Source organism: Neoarius graeffei, chromosome 18, assembly GCF_027579695.1.
Source record: "Neoarius graeffei isolate fNeoGra1 chromosome 18, fNeoGra1.pri, whole genome shotgun sequence".
In the NCBI taxonomy this organism is placed as follows: domain Eukaryota; kingdom Metazoa; phylum Chordata; class Actinopteri; order Siluriformes; family Ariidae; genus Neoarius; species Neoarius graeffei.
The window spans coordinates 40338540-40355858 of record NC_083586.1 but is presented as its reverse complement, the minus strand read 5'-3'; the positions used below and the strand labels follow the sequence as shown (position 1 = coordinate 40355858).

The window sequence follows — 17319 nt, the reverse complement described above, 5'->3', positions numbered from 1 at the left end:
ACATACCCAGAGCAGTGGGCAGCTATGCTACAGCACCCAGGGAGCAGTTGGGTTTCGGTGCCTTGCTCAAGGGCATTTCAGCACAACCTTCAGCCCAAGCCCACCCCATGTTAACCTCACCATGTCTTTGGACTGTGGGGGGAAACTGGAGCACCCGGAGGAAACCCACGCAGACACGGGGAGAACATGCAAACCCCACACAGTAAGGCCCCTGTCAACCACTGGGTTTGAACCCAGAACCTTCTTGCTGTGAGGCAACAGTGCTAACCACTACACCACCGTAATTTGAAAGTCGCTTGAGAAGCATAAACATCAGATTTATAAAATTACAGCTTTAGTATTGTATTCATATGCAATTTTGCTGCATTCAACTAAAGGTCATAACCCATCATTTCCAACACCCCCTCGTCTTAGAATTCCTACTCTGGACCTTAGGTTGATGTCCTCAACTCCAAATTCAGCAAGTGACATCAAATCAACATGGCTGCACAGTAAACACAGTAGCACCTCTTTGCTTGAAATGTTATGCTGTACATACACGTGTTTCCTTTCGATCAAAAAGCAAACAGAAATATTAGCTTGTTAAATCTATAACATTGATCATACAGTTCACTGTTTTGCAGAGGTAAATAACATTCTTCACAGTTCACTGCTTTGCGGAGGTAAAAAAACATTCTTCACACTTAGCTCGCGGGCTTGTTGCGTCTGTGGTTTTTGCCACTTTATAGCTTTAATGCTCAGAGGTTAAAAATGACATAATTCTGAGCTCTGATTTCCCAACTGAAGTAAGCAACCGAGGTAAGCCAAATGCACTGCTATCACGACATGCCATGAAGAAGCAATATTAAAGGAAGCTGGCTTTAATATTACCCAAACAGCAAAGCACTTATTTTACTGTGCATCACCTTTATTTCTTTTATAGCCATCTTTGAAATGCCAGCTGTCCCATCTGACTAAAGTATATATCAGTCTATTAATTAGAACAGCTTGGCTTTAATGATGTCCCCACAAACCAACTGCAAGGTTTGTGCTTTATCGCCCAAATCCTGAGTTTCATATACCATCTCACCCCATTGGTTCAAGCTTTCTGTTGCTATAATAAAATCTAAATCATGCTGGCTAATTGGATTTAATCAGAGAAAGTGCAGTGAACTGTAGAAGTATCTACCGTCCTGTTGCTCTGGGTGAACGGAGCATGCAGACTTTAGTGATAGGATTTTAACGACCACTGCTTTCTCCTTCCTCTCTCTCTCTCTCTCTCTCAGTTGTACAGCTCGTTTGACTTTGGACGGAAGTGGCATCTCGTTCACGAGCGAGTGACCCCCAACCGCTTCTACTGGTAGGTTACACACCTCATGGCACATTTCAGAATGCAATATCATGCTCAGGTTATTGCAGACACCATCTCAGCAGAGCAATTCTCATGCAGCGTAAAGACAAATTATAGGATGTGGCGCAAACTGTCGGACTGGTTGCAGCATTGTTGTTTTAGCTTTGGCATGTAGAGCTTGCAAATTGCTTGTTTGGGGTTTGTTTTGTGTCAAAAGCACAGTTTTGTGATACTGACTTTTTTTTCCTCCTCATCCCACTGAATCTCCACATTGTACACGGGGTTTGTGAAAATAGGCACATATGGGGTGAATTTCTGTCCCACATAGATCGAATCCCATGATGCAAAGAGGTCCTTCTCAGTGAAGAAAGAAGAAATGAGAGAAAATATACAGCTGCATAACACTAAAAGTGTAATAAGGCGAGGCTATGAAGTTTATCATTGACTCATTCTCATTCTCTCTCTGCTCTTTCTTCCATCACTAAGCAGTGATAGAGACATTAAAATCTAGATTAAGAGTTGTATATAAAGACAACTCTTTATGCCACAGCAACCTAAATGTGTTTCATCATTTGCATTCCTTTTTTATATAACAGAGTGCAGCAGAATAGCATTTAAATGTTTAATGGCAGCCTACAGTGGTGCTTGAAAGTTTGTGAACCCTTTATAATTGTCTATATTTCTGCATAAATATGACCTAAAACATCATCAGATTTTCACACAAGTCCTAAAAGTAGATAAAGAGAACCCAGTTAAACAAATGAGACAAAAATATTATACTTGGTCATTTATTTATTGAGGAAAATGATCCAATATTACATATCTGTGAGTGGCAAAAGTATGTGAACCTCTAGGATTAGCAGTTAATTTGAAGGTGAAATTAGAGTCAGGTGTTTTCAATCAATGGGATGACAATCAGGTGTGAGTGGGCACCCTGTTTTATTTAAAGAACAGGGATCTATCGAAGTCTGATCTTCACAACACATGTTTGTGGAAGTGTATCATGGCACGAACAAAGGAGATTTCTGAGGACCTCAGAAAAAGCGTTGTTGATGCTCATCAGGCTGGAAAAGGTTACAAAACCATCTCTAAAGAGTTTGGACTCCACCAATACACAGTCAGACAGATTGTGTACAAATGGAGGAAATTCAAGACCATTGTTACCCTCCCCAGGAGTGGTCGACCAACAAAGATCACTCCAAGAGCAAGGCATGTAATAGTTGGCGAGGTCACAAAGGACCCCAGGGTAACTTCTAAGCAACTGAAGGTCTCTCTCACATTGGCTAATGTTAATGTTCATGAGTCCACCATCAGGAGAACACTGAAAAACAATGGTGTGCATGGCAGGGTTGCAAGGAGAAAGCCACTGCTTTCCAAAAAGAACATTGCTGCTCATCTGCAGTTTGCTAAAGATCACATGGACAAGCCAGAAGGCTATTGGAAAAAAGTTTTGTGGCTGGATGAGACCAAAATAGAACCTTTTGGTTTAAATGAGAAGCGTTATGTTTGGAGAAAGGAAAACACTGCATTCCAGCATAAGAACCTTATCCCATCTGTGAAACATGGTGGTGGTAGTATCATGGTTTGGGCCTGTTTTGCTGCATCTGGGCCAGGACGGCTTGCCATCATTGATGGAACAATGAATTCTGAATTATACCAGAGAATTCTAAAGGAAAATGTCAGGACATCTGTCCATGAACTGATTCTCAGGAGAAAATGGGTCATGCAGCAAGACAACGACCCTAAGCACACAAGTCGTTCTACCAAAGAATGGTTAAAGAAGAATAAAAGTTAATGTTCTGGAATGGCCAAGTCAAAGTCCTGACCTTAATCCAATCAAAATGCTGTGGAAGGACCTGAAGCGAGCAGTTCATGTGAGGAAACCCACCAACATCCCAGAGTTGAAGCTGTTCTGTACGGAGGAACGGGCTAAAATTCCTCCAAGCCGGTGTGCAGGACTGATCAACAGTTACCACAAATGTTTAGTTGTAGTTATTGCTGCACAAGGGGGTCACACCAGATACTGAAAGCAAAGGTTCACATACTTTTGCCACTCACAGATATGTAATATTGGATCATTTTCCTCAATAAATAAATGGCCAAGTATAATATTTTTGTCTCATTTGTTTAACTGGGTTCTCTTTATCTACTTTTAGGACTTGTGTGAAAATCTGATGATGTTTTAGGTCATATTTATGCAGAAATATAGAAAATTCTAAAGGGTTCACAAACTTTCAAGCACCACTCTATGTGCATGTTTCAGTGGAAGAGACAAAACTTACAGGAAAGGGAAACCTGACCTTTTGTACAAATGAGTTAACATGTTAACATATACACTTGCTCATTCGTGTGATTGTTCAATCAGCCAGTCATAGGGCAGAATGGGGCAAAAAGGTGATATCAGTGTTTTTTTTTTTTTTTTTGAGCATATCATGAACTGTTAATATATTTAGCTCATCTGGCCATAAGGCCGATGAGCTGTTGCCATGGCATGGCATCCGTCATCGCTAATTCGTATCGTCAAATCGTATCTCCTTTGTCAGTTCTCCACGGATTTCCGTTCCGATTGTTTTGTTTGAAAGAACTCATCACTCCACACAAAACTTGGTTGTTGTTTTGTTAAATTTTTTTGCTAATGAGTTACTAATTAGGCCAAATTTACAAATTTACCAGGCCTCACACTAGAATTGTATCTCCTGTCTTATTTCTCATCCGATTTTAGTTCTGATTGATGTTTTGGGTAGAGCTTTCCTTGAGGAACAAAACTTAGTTGTTTGTTGATTTTCCTGTTGTAAACAATTTGTTTACAACTTTGTTTCTTTTCAATTGAATCACATCTTCTCCCTTAGTTCTCAATGGATTTCAGTTCTGATTGTTTTGTTTGAAAGAACTCATCACTCCGCAAAAAACTTGGTCATTGTTTTGTCAATTTTTTTGCTAACGAGTTACTAATTAGGCCAAATTAACAGATTTTCCAGGCTTCACAATAAAATTGTATTTCCTCTCTCATTCCAGTTCTGATCGATGTTTTGGGTAGATCTTCCTTTAAGGAACAAAACTTTTTTTTTTTAATTTCCCTGCTGTAAACAATTTGTTTACAACTTTGATTCTTTTCAGTTAAATCATATCTCCTTCCTCAGTTCTCAATAGATTTCAATTCTGATTGTTTCGTTTGAAAGAACTCGGCCTTCTGCACAAAACGTGGTCGTTGTATTGTCAAATTTTTGCTAACAAACTGCAAATTAGGTCAACTTCACGAATTTTGGGACGTCTCATGAGAATTGTATCTCCTTTTGCAGTTCTGACCCGATTTCAGTTCTAATCGATGTTGTGGGTAGATCTTCCCTCAGGGAACAAAAGTTGGTAGTTTGTTTGTTGATTTTCTTGCTCTAAACAATTTGTTTACAACTTTTTTTTTTCAGTTAACAGTTAAATCATATCTCCTCCCTCAGTTCTCAATGGATTTCAGTTCTGATTGTTTTATTTGAAAGAACTAGACCTTCTGCACAACACTTGGTTGTTGTATTGTCAATTTCTTGCTGACAAATTAGTAAATAGGTCAATTTAACAAATTTTCTTCTGACTAGAATTGTATCTCCTCTCTCATTTATGATGCAACTTCAATTCTGATCAATGTTTTAGGTAAATCTTTCCTTGGGGTACAAAATGTAGTCCTTTGCTGGTTTTCCTGTTGTAAACAGTTTGTTGGGGAGGTTGGTCCTCTCTCACATTGTCACATTTCAGTTCTGTTTGAAGTTTTGGTAGTTATGGTTGTTTGGATGGCAGGTCAGATGTGCTACTACATCCTTGACGTTCTGGTGGGATTTTTCCCCCAAAACAGATGCTACAGAATGGTGTGCAAAACAGAACAAAACGGATCATCCAGTGAGCAGCAATTCTACTGGCAGAAACACAATTTTTTGATGAAATTGGAGTTGAGTGTTGGTTTGAGTTGACAGGAAGGCTATGGTAATGCATTTCACCACTCTTTACAACCATGGTGAGCAGAAAAGCATCTCCGAATGCACTATATAATAATTCATTTTGATGAAGATTCTTGTGGAGTTTTCTCCATTTTGGGACGTCCACAAACTTATACGTACGGTAGGAGTGATAATATCACTGCATCATCACACCACACCATCTTTGATTATTTTCCTATAATGGCACGCTGTGTTGAATTTTATTCCTTACTTTATTCTCTGCTTCAGTTCTTATAATATAGTCTTGTAGTAACAGCTTGTTTATTTTGTAAAAGTAAAAAAAAAAAGGGTCAGTGTGACTGGAGCAGAGCATAAAGGTTAAAACCAGGGCTAGTTGTTGTTGGCCTTTACATCAAAAGCTTGATGATAGAGTTTACGGGCTTTAGACGTATTGTAGGCGCTGCTGCCATCTCATTCTGGCCAGGTGCTGGCGGTGATGGAGCTCTTCAAAGTTTCTGGATGATGCTGTTGCGCCATCATATAGAGCTGACCTCCAGGCATGTCTATCAGCTGCAGTGACTTCTTAATTAGCTGGTACAATGTTGAAGTCTTTCGAATCACACTTTACAACATCTTTGAAATGGAGCGTAGGGCGACCTATGGAGCATTTGGCGTCAGTTAGTTCACCGTAGAGAACTGATTTTGGAATTCACGAGTCCTCCATCCGATACACATGACCCAGCCAACGCAAGCGATGCTTCCGCATTGTGGTGTATAAGTTAATTGAGTCACACATTTCAAGTATTCTGACATCATGTATTTTATCTTGCCAGCTTACATTTCTGATTTTATGCAGACATCTCAGGTGGAAAGAGTTGAGTCATCTCTCCTGGCTGGCATATGTTGATCAAGTTTCACTTCCATAAAGTAGAACAGAGAGAACACAAGCCTCATACACCTTGACCTTGATACTGAGGAAGATCTTCTTGTTGACCCAGACACGATCGTTGAGACCACCAAAAGTAAAAGTGGCCTTTCCAATACGCTTGTTTATCTCAACCTCAAGGCACGGTGGGTTGGAGACAGTTGATCCAAGATAACAAAATTGATCCACAATTTCCAGAGGCTGGCCGTTCATTGTAATGACTGGTGGTAACGGAAGGCCCTGATACATCACTTTGGTCTTTGTGATACTAATCGTTACACCAAATGATGCGCAAGCAGAGGCAAATGAGTCACACAGTGACTGCAAATCATCCTGAGAGTGAGCAAGAAAAACTGCGTCATCTGCAAACAAAAGTTCACGAATCAGGAGAGTACGAGTCTGTGTTTTTGCCCTTAGTCTCGCAAGATTGAACAGCGAGCCATCCGATCTGGTACACAGCAAGATGCCAGATGGATCAGGAAACGCATGTCTCAGCAAAACTGAGAAAAATATACCAAAAAGGGTGGGGGCCAACACACAGCCCTGCTTTACACCATTCTGTAGGAGTCAGAAACTGTGTCCTCGAAGGTGACGGCTGCTTGCACCCCATCATTAAAAGAACGGATGACTGAGAGAAGTGTAGGAGGACTCAATGTTTTTTTTTGTTTTTGGCGCCATTCTGTGTGGACTCCGGAGACTGTTGTGTGTTAAACACACACAGGGCAGAGTTAGCATATTGGGAGAGATTGCAGTTATGGAGGATACGCATACACACATTCCAGCATCTCCAACTGACTAAAGCTGAATGATGGATTGAGCCATAGCACCAACATGGGAATAGTTTTGGAAGTATTTCAACTTCCACACACACCACATGCACAAATATAAATTGGGGATTATTTTCATTTACACACACAAAACACAGGCACCCTCATTTGCATTTCCACTTATACTCTTTCACCTCTTACACACACACACACACACACACACACACACACACACACACACACACACCTGTGCACACGCAAGCACAGAGCTCAGAAATGAAGCCCCTCTTGCCATAGTGATAAACAACAACGCAATTCCATTTTCCCATCATGAGACATTTGGGGAAATGGCAGTGCATAACGGGGAGCAGTCTGCTTTTATTGCCACTGCAGAAATAAAGCCAAAATAAGATGTCTATTACTGAAAGTGTGTTTCTTGACCCCTTTAAGGTAACTCCTGTTCTTTTGTGTGTTTTATGAATCGTGTTGTTCCAATGCAGGTCTGTAAGTGGTCTGGATAAGGAAGCTGATCTCGTGCACATGGAGGCGTACACTTCTGATGGACGTAAGTAATTTTCTTTTCTTTTTTTTTCTGTATGGGTGTCAGTCATTACTAGATTTTGGTCATTACTCCTGATTTTATATTTCTCTCTTTCTTTCCTTTGTTTTTCCTTTTGCTTTATTTCCCCTTCTTCTTCAACTCCTGCTACTTCATCTCATGCAAAATTCATAAAAAAAATTAAAATCATTTCATTGCGTTTCAACACACATGCACAAAGAGAATAACTCCAACCACAAACATGTCTGACTTTCCACAATTTCATATCTTAACAATATTAAGCAATAACATTCATTCATTCATTCATTCATTCATTCATCAGTAACACAGAATGCGGAAGAAAAAAAACCCCTCACAATTAAGGGCAATTTAAAGGAAATATCTCGAAAATAAACAAACTGAGCTAAAAGTCAGTCTTTATGGCTGTCCTTTATAAAAAGCTGCATGCTGCATTTGTTCTTAACAATATAACCACTAAAGTGATGAAAATAGACGGGACTATTTTTTTATCAGGGAGGCCGCCATAACTTCATTGTGTGTGTTGTCATCTTCTGCGAGCACAGCGGAGGTGTACCAGTGCATGCTATATATATATATATATATATATATATATATATATATATATATATATATATATATATAATTAATATTTACCTGCTTATCTTCCATCCATTTGATGCGTGGCACGGGATGCTGTTGTGCTGCCGGTGTCAGTGTTTTATGGTGAAACACAGGGGCGTCACTAGACCCAAGACCATACTGGGGCACAAAAGGGGCACAGGAAATGTATGCGAGCGCGCAAAGCGCGCGAGCTAAAAATTTTGCACTATATTTATATTTATATTTATATTTTTTATATAATATATATTACATTTTATGTAATATATATTATATTTTATGTAATATATATTTATATATTGATATTTATATTTAGAAACGGCCTGCTTAAAACTAGTCACTAGAGCTGTAAAACTCAAAATGATTACGAGGACACTGAATCCAGGTCAATCATTTAATAATAACAGTATGAATATTTGCAACATTTGTGATAATAGCAATGTAATACTTATACTGTTGGTAATATTGTAAAAGAACATATTAACATACAATACAACACCGCCGAGTTTTTAAACTCAACCAAGAGTACTTAATGGCCAACAGTATTCACACTTGATACCTTTTAAATCACCAAACATATCTTTGTAAGCACACGCATTTTCAGCATTGAACATCTCTAAACACAATCCAAAAGCCTCTAAAAGCACCACTGTGTGTGTGTGTGTGTGTGTGTGTGTGTGTGTGTGTGTGTGTGTGTGTGTGTGTGTGTGTGTGTGTAGTTGTAGTACAAAAACACAGATAAAGTTGGGCCTCAGTTGGCAAGCAAAACAATCATTTTTTAAGAAGTAATCGGTAACGCCTTGGCTTCATTTTGGCAAAGCAGTCAATCACTTGACAGTGGTTCAACTTAGAGAGTTCCGTGTGTGTCTGTGCGCGCGCGCGTGTGTGTGTGCGCAGAGCGCGTGCATGTGCAATTGAAATTCGGTTCAATAATTCAATTACAATACTCAACTGGACGTAGCCTCCAAAACAACAGTTGTGTGTCATTACGTTAGGTGGCTATCTTCACACAGTCCATCACAAAACTATCAACGCGATCTGGCAACACGCAAACTGAGGGCTCGCGGCTTGCCACGTTGCAGACGACGGAATGAATGCAAACTTTTCAATATCCCTTCGTTTCAAACAAAAAATCAAGACAACACGAAAACAATGTCCCAACACATATTAATTCTACAGCGTTACAAAAATGACAGTGGAATTACTGTCTACTAACCTGTAAACAGTTGAAAAACACGGAGAGATGGTTTCCCCTGCTCTGAATTTCATTGCATCTGAGGGCTGCTGGAGTCTGCGGTCCCCATAGCAACCAAGATGTTACTCATGTCACGCGCACACTTTTTTCACATTGCTTAGTGTGCGCGAGGCCAGCCAAAACTACCAATGTAAAAGCATTGTAGATGGTCTTCTTCGCGCATCGGTTAGCCTACCCCACGTTATGAATTAATTAAATTGCAGCTATTCCCAAGTTTAAAATTCAGAGCGTTTCGTCACTGGATTTTTTTTACTGGGGCACTACAGATCTATACTGGGGCACGTGCCCCAGTAAAATACCCCTGGCGACGCCGATGGTGAAACAAAGTCAGGATCGCGTCTGGCTTCAGTTGTCGTTTCTGCCTCGTGTTCTACCTCGCTTCTTCCCAGTGATTTTTTTTTCATACAAGTCGTCAACAAAACAAACAATCTTCTGTAAAGTGCTCACTGCACAATTTGCTGCTTTTTCCACGAGCAAAGATTTCTCACTTTACTTGATGAAGCCACTCAGTCAAACGTCTTGGTTCCTTCAAAGGATAACCATGCCATGACAGTCCCAGTGTATTTACCCATCTTTTGAGAAGATATACAATCGTGGTTGAAAGTTTGTGAACCCTTTAGAATTTTCTGTATTTCTGCATAAATATGACCTAAAACATCATCAGATTTTCACACAAGTCCTAAAAATAGATAAAGAGAACCCAGTTAAACAAATGAGACAAAAATATTATACTTGGTCATTTATTTATTGAGGAAATTGATCCAATATTACATATCTGTGAGTGGCAAAAGTATGTGAACCTCTAGGATTAGCAGTTAATTTGAAGGTGAAATTAGAGTCAGGTGTTTTCAATCAATGGGATGACAATCAGGTGTGAGTGGACACCCTGTTTTATTTAAAGAACAGGGATCTATCAAAGTCTGATCTTCACAACACGTTTGTGGAAGTGTATCATGGCACGAACAAAGGAGATTTCTGAGGACCTCAGAAAAAGCATTGTTGATTCTCATCAGGCTGGAAAAGGTTACAAAACCATCCCTAAGGCCCTGTCCACATGGCAACGGATTCAGGTGACTCCGATACAATTGCTTATCGTTTAGGCCTGGCGTCCACACGACACCGGCGTTTTGGGTGCCCAAAACGCAATCTTTTTGAGAACGGGTTCCAGAGTGGAAAGATCTGGCAACGTTGCCGTTGTGAAGTCGTCTGGGTGAGTAGAACGGATTTGTTTACGATGACGTCACAACCACATGACTGTCAGTGCTTCACGCCGGGTAGAAGTGTAACGAATATCACCAGGAAAAAGCCTTACAGAGCACTAGTGAGAGTGAAACACGAGCTTGGATATTATTATTATTATTATTATTATCTCATCTCATTATCTCTAGCCGCTTTATCCTTCTACAGGGTCGCAGGCAAGCTGGAGCCTATCCCAGCTGACTACGGGCGAAAGGCGGGGTACACCCTGGACAAGTCGCCAGGTCATCACAGGGCTGACACATAGACACAGACAACCATTCACACTCACATTCACACCTACGGTCAATTTAGAGTCACCAGTTAACCTAACCTGCATGTCTTTGGACTGTGGGGGAAACCGGAGCACCCGGAGGAAACCCACGCGGACACGGGGAGAACATGCAAACTCCGCACAGAAAGGCCCTCGCCGGCCCCGGGGCTCGAACCCAGGACCTTCTTGCTGTGAGGCGACAGCGCTAACCACTACACCACCGTGCCGCCCATTATTATTATTATTATTATGTTCAGTGTTAGTTCACAGTAGTAATGCAAGAAGCAGAATAGTGACAGTAATAGTGAAGCAAAAACATGCAATTGTACAAACACTGCAGCTCTACAGCAAAATATTCATTTATGAAATGGTCTGATTCTTAACACCAGTAGTGCCAATGATCTTCTCACTGCGATGCGATGCGAGTTGTCAACAAATCCTATAACTTGGTTCATGAAACGCGCTTACAAAATATTTTCACTGTGAATATTTATTGTGTTATGGTGTAATCCCGCCAGCAAAAATAGGGAAAAAAAGGAGCGATCTCACCTCTTCAGATGTTGATTTAAGTCCGACAATACATTCTTCAAAAAGGGCGTAGAGGAGCAAATTAATCCAATTTATTCCGGACCATTAAAGACGCCGCCTTCCGCGTAGAATCATACGTCATCCTCGCCGCCATATTGGATAGGTCAAAGCGGAGAATAAAGATTCATGTGCTGCCTTTAACTGTACCAACAGGTTTACCGTCCAAACGAGATCACATGGGATTACCTTTCACAGGTGAGAAACAAATTAATCCATCAACGTGTAGTATTCAATTTATTCCGGACCATTAAAGACGCCGCCTTCCACGTAGAATCATACGTCATCCTCGCCGCCATATTGGAGAGGTCAAAGCGGAGAATAAAGATTAGCTGCGTTTAACTGTACCAACAGGTTTGCCGTCCAAACGAGATCACATGGGATTACCTTTCACAGGTGAGACTGGAAAAATACTTTTCATTGTATTTGGTCATTATAATGTAATTTTACAAACAGATTTTTCTGACTTTGTGGCTAATATGAAGTCTCGCGCATTATGCGCATGCGTCCTTACTTCTTCTATTGTTCTGGTGTCTCCGAAGGGACCGTCTTACAGCGCCCCTAGAGGTGTGGCATGTGTATTGCATCGTTTTCAGCAAGCGTTGCGTTGCCATATGGACCTGATATTTTACTGATTGTTGCCCATTTGGACGCGATATATTTTTAAATAACATCTCGTTGCCGTTGTCGTGTGGATGTAGCCTAAAGTGTTTGGACTCCACCGATCCACAGTCAGACAGATTGTGTACAAATGGAGGAAATTCAAGACCATTGTTACCCTCCCCAGGATTGGTCGACCAACAAAGATCACTCCAAGAGCAAGGTGTGTAATAGTCGGCGAGGTCACAAAGGACCCCAGGGTAACTTCTAAGCAACTGAACGCCTCTCTCACATTGGTTAATGTTAATGTTCATGAGTCCACCATCAGGAGAACACTGAACAACAATGGTGTGCATGGCAGGGTTGCAAGGAGAAAGCCACTGCTTTCCAAAAAGAACATTGCTGCTCATCTGCAGTTTGCTAAAGATCACATGGACAAGCCAGAAGGCTATTGGAAAAATGTTTTGTGGATGGATGAGACCAAAATAGAAATTTTTGGTTTAAATGAGAAGCATTATGTTTGGAGAAAGGAAAACACTGCATTCCAGCATAAGAACCTTATCCCATCTGTGAAACATGGTGGTGGTAGTATCATGGTTTGGGCCTGTTTTGCTGCATCTGAGCCAGGACGGCTTGCCATTTTTGTTGGAACAATGAATTCTGAATTATACCAGCAAATTCTAAAGGAAAATGTCAGGACATCTGTCCATGAACTGAATCTCAAGAGAAGGTGGGTCATACAGCAAGACAACGACCCTAAGCACACAAGTCGTTCTCCCAAAGAATGGTTAAAGAAGAAGAAAGTTAATGTTTTGGAATGGCCAAGTCAAAGTCCTGACCTTAATCCAATCGAAATGTTGTGGAAGGACCTGAAGCGAGCAGTTCATGTGAGGAAACCCACCAACATCCCAGAGTTGAAGCTGTTCTGTATGGAGGAATGGGCTAAAATTCCTCCAAGCCGGTGTGCAGGACTGATCAACAGTTACCGGAAACGTTTAGCTGCAGTTATTGCTGCACAAGGGGGTCGCACCAGATACTGAAAGCAAAGGTTCACATACTTTTGCCACTCACAGATATGTAATATTGGCTCATTTTCCTCAATAAATAAATGACCAAGTATAATATTTTTGTCTCATTTGTTTAACTGGGTTCTCTTGATCTACTTTTTAGGACTTGTGTGAAAATCTGGTGATGTTTTAGGTCATATTTATGCAGAAATATAGAAAATTCTAAAGGGTTCACAAACTTTCAAGCACCACTGTAGATGAAGACACTACTCCTTCACAAACCACTAGAATTATGCTATTTAAAATGTAATACACAAACAAAATAATGCTTGACAAAAAAAAAAGGATACTGATAATAGCTTTGGCTGCACGCAATGGCGGATCCAGGATGGAATGAAGAAGATGTGCGGAATCCTACATCACGCAGCACCACTTTCGTTTTCATCTCCTAATACATCCATGTGTCTGGCTAATTCAGTATGGCCGCGCCCGGGGAAATGGCCTAACAGACTGTTGTTACAACTTTCACATATTTTTTAAGCTAAAGTCCACTTATTATTATTATTTTTTTTTGTCTGGAACATCTTGTATTAATACATAACAATGACATTTCATAACCCCGTAATTTCAAAATTTCCTGTTTAGTCGCTTTAAAGTAGTCAAACCACCTCACAGCATGTTTATGGGAGGTGGAAGAAAACCGTAAAACTCTCCACAGGCAGTAACCCGAGCTCATGATCAAACCTTCAGACAAAAGGTGTCCAAATAGGAGGTCACCATCTTGCTTGTGATTGTGAGTAGATAAAAACTGGAGCATAGCAGACAATAGATCTTCATGATGGTTGAATGGATCTAGACCTTTTCATCACTGCAGCAGCAGCAGCAGACATTGTTCTCTCCCTGTCTGCTTTCCTGCTCAACACGACATTCATATGGCACACGAAACGGCTCTCTTTCATACGGCTCTCTTTCATATGGCTCTCTTGTGATAACCAGAGTGAGTGCTTGGTGATCCTATTTTAAACACGTAAGCTACATTAAACCTGACTATAAATAAATTACATCCATAAGCTTTTGAACACCTCTTTCATCTAGTTTTTCTTGACCAGCTTTTCATCTATTATTACAGTTGTTAAATTGTATCAGAATGAGCCATATGGTGTTTAAAAAACAAAAACAAACGAACAACAAATACTAAACTTCACTGCAAAACAACTCAGTAATCTGCCACTACTAAAACTATATACAGCATCAAACTTTTTACATTTAAAAGTCAAAAGTTGCTGCATTATTAGGCATATAAGATGCTCACTGGCCATGCTGGAAAAATTGTGCATGCAGACGCTCATCTAAGTTTCCAAATCTGTCATTGCTTACCTCCTGACTATTTTCTATTGTGAATACCATCATTAAAAAGCTTATAATCTCTGCTTTCCAAAGGGATTCATCTTGTTAAGATCTGTTCAGTACTTTGGGAGTAACAGCAGGTTGAAGTTGGTACAACAGAGTTCACTCTCTGCTCACAGGACATCAGGAAACTGCCGACGCTATTTGAGTCACGGGAAAGCGCTCAGGATCTCTCTCTCTCTTCTGATCGGTTTCTGACTGGATTACTCATGAATATCAATCAGATAACTTTTATAGGGATGTTCTCTCACTCTCACTGTTTCTGATGAAGTAGTCAGCAAAAATTTCCATCTGCTAGTTTTGATGTTATGATTCACAGAAGACTTCGAAGTGAGTTTGCATAGCTTTATCTACTTATTGTTTTTCAAATCAAACTGATTCCTGTAAATAAATAACTCTTTTATAATATACCTGTAGTTGTTTTGATGAAAAATATTGAGATCTTAGTGGTTGGAATGATATTTAAAAAAAACTAGAAGTCAGAAACACGAGTGTCAATTTCAAGTCAATTAATCATTGAATTGTTTCTTGGATGTGGCTCACAGTTTTTTTGAGGTTCGCCTTGAAAACTGTGAATATTATCATTTATATTCTTTAATATAAACACTAATAGGCCCTACTTTTGAGAAATACAAAGGCCTACAGAGCATAAAGATGGTATTAGAAGTAATATTTTATGACTTTTTTTTTTATATAGAATGGTAGACATGAACCTGACTGGGATGCATTCAACTCAAGCTCCAGATTTTATAATTAACATTGATTTCTCCTTCTTTGTGATGTATAAATGAGAGTTAAGATCAGTTACATTGCACAAATAAAGCCATTTGGTGAAACTTTGAAGAAGAGAACGTACCGATTTAGCATGTTACCTAATTATCATAATTAATGCTAATTAAATCGCAATTTGCTTTTTTTGTTTGTTTTTTTCTATTTTTTTGAAATTTGTATTCAGTTTTTTCAAGAAAAAAAACATTTGATCTCATTCGTTAATGAGGCCCATTTTGGACCATGTGATCCTAATACATACAACCCCAATTCCAAAAAAGTTGGGACAAAGTACAAATTGGAAATAAAAACGGAATACAATAATTTACAAATCTCAAAAACTGATATTGTATTCACAATAGAACATAGACAACATATCAAATGTCGAAAGTGAGACATTTTGAAATTTCATGCCAAATATTGGCTCATTTGAAATTTCATGACAGCAACACATCTCAAAAAAGTTGGGACAGGGGCAATAAGAGGCTGGAAAAGTTAAAGGTACAAAAAAGGAACAGCTGGAGGACCAAATTGCAACTCATTAGGTCAATTGGCAATAGGTCATTAACATGACTGGGTATAAAAAGAGCATCTTGGAGTGGCAGCGGCTCTCAGAAGTAAAGATGGGAAGAGGATCACCAATCCCCCTAATTCTGCGCCGACAAATAGTGGAGCAATATCAGAAAGGAGTTCGACAATGTAAAATTGCAAAGAGTTTGAACATATCATCATCTACAGTGCATAATATCATCAAAAGATTCAGAGAATCTGGAAGAATCTCTGTGCGTAAGGGTCAAGGCCAGAAAACCATACTGGGTGCCCGTGATCTTCGGGCCCTTAGACAGCACTGCATCACATGCAGGCATGCTTCTGTATTGGAAATCACAAAATGGGCTCAGGAATATTTCCAGAGAACATTATCTGTGAACACAATTCACTGTGCCATCTGCCGTTGCCAGCTAAAACTCTATAGTTCAAAGAAGAAGCCGTATCTAAACATGATCCAGAAGCGCAGACGTCTTCTCTGGACCAAGGCTCATTTAAAATGGACTGTGGCAAAGTGGAAAACTGTTCTGTGGTCAGACGAATCAAAATTTGAAGTTCTTTATGGAAATCAGGGACGCCGTGTCATTCAGACTAAAGAGGAGAAGGACGACCCGAGTTGTTATCAGCGCTCAGTTCAGAAGCCTGCATCTCTGATGGTATGGGGTTGCATTAGTGCGTGTGGCATGGGCAGCTTACACATCTGGAAAGACACCATCAATGCTGAAAGGTATATCCAGGTTCTAGAGCAACATATGCTCCCATCCAGACGACATCTCTTTCAGGGAAGACCTTGCATTTTCCAACATGACAATGCCAAACCACATACTGCATCAATTACAGCATCATGGCTGCGTAGAAGAAGGGTCCGGGTACTGAACTGACCAGCCTGCAGTCCAGATCTTTCACCCATAGAAAACATTTGGTGCATCATAAAATGGAAGATACAACAAAAAAGACCTAAGACAGTTGAGCAACTAGAATCCTACATGAGACAAGAATGGGTTAACATTCCTATCCCTAAACTTGAGCAACTTGTCTCCTCAGTCCCCAGATGTTTACAGACTGTTGTAAAGAGAAAAGGGGATGTCTCACAGTGGTAAACATGGCCTTGTCCCAACTTTTTTGAGATGTGTTGTTGTCATGAAATTTAAAATCACCTAATTTTTCTCTTTAAATGATACATTTTCTCAGTTTAAACATTTGATATGTCATCTGTGTTCTATTCTGAATAAAATATGGAATTTTGAAACTTCCACATCATTGCATTCCGTTTTTATTTATAATTTGTACTTTGTCCCAACTTTTTTGGAATCGGGGTTGTAATATTATGGCAGTTTTCTAAAAATTAAGCCATTTGGCCAATCTTTGATTTGTAATAGCTTAAGAACAGATAAACATTTTAATTCTGTAAAAAAGTATGTTGTTCCGGATTCAGTTCTGAATTCAATGAGAGCAGTTTCAAGCAATTTGGACTGAATTTTCACCAAATTCTTGGGTTTCACGTGACGTCACATCAGCA

The 17319-nt window shown here is 39.8% G+C and overlaps 1 protein-coding gene across 1 annotated transcript in view; it reads left to right on the top strand.

The window, feature by feature from the left end:
- sorcs3a (sortilin related VPS10 domain containing receptor 3a) overlaps nt 1-17319 on the top strand; it is a 602075-nt gene that overhangs the window by 457037 nt on the left and 127719 nt on the right. The window contains exons 5-6 of the mRNA XM_060898283.1: nt 1266-1339; nt 7446-7510. Of these exons, the coding sequence (XP_060754266.1) occupies nt 1266-1339; nt 7446-7510 (139 nt within the window). The remainder of the gene's footprint in view (nt 1-1265; nt 1340-7445; nt 7511-17319) is intronic.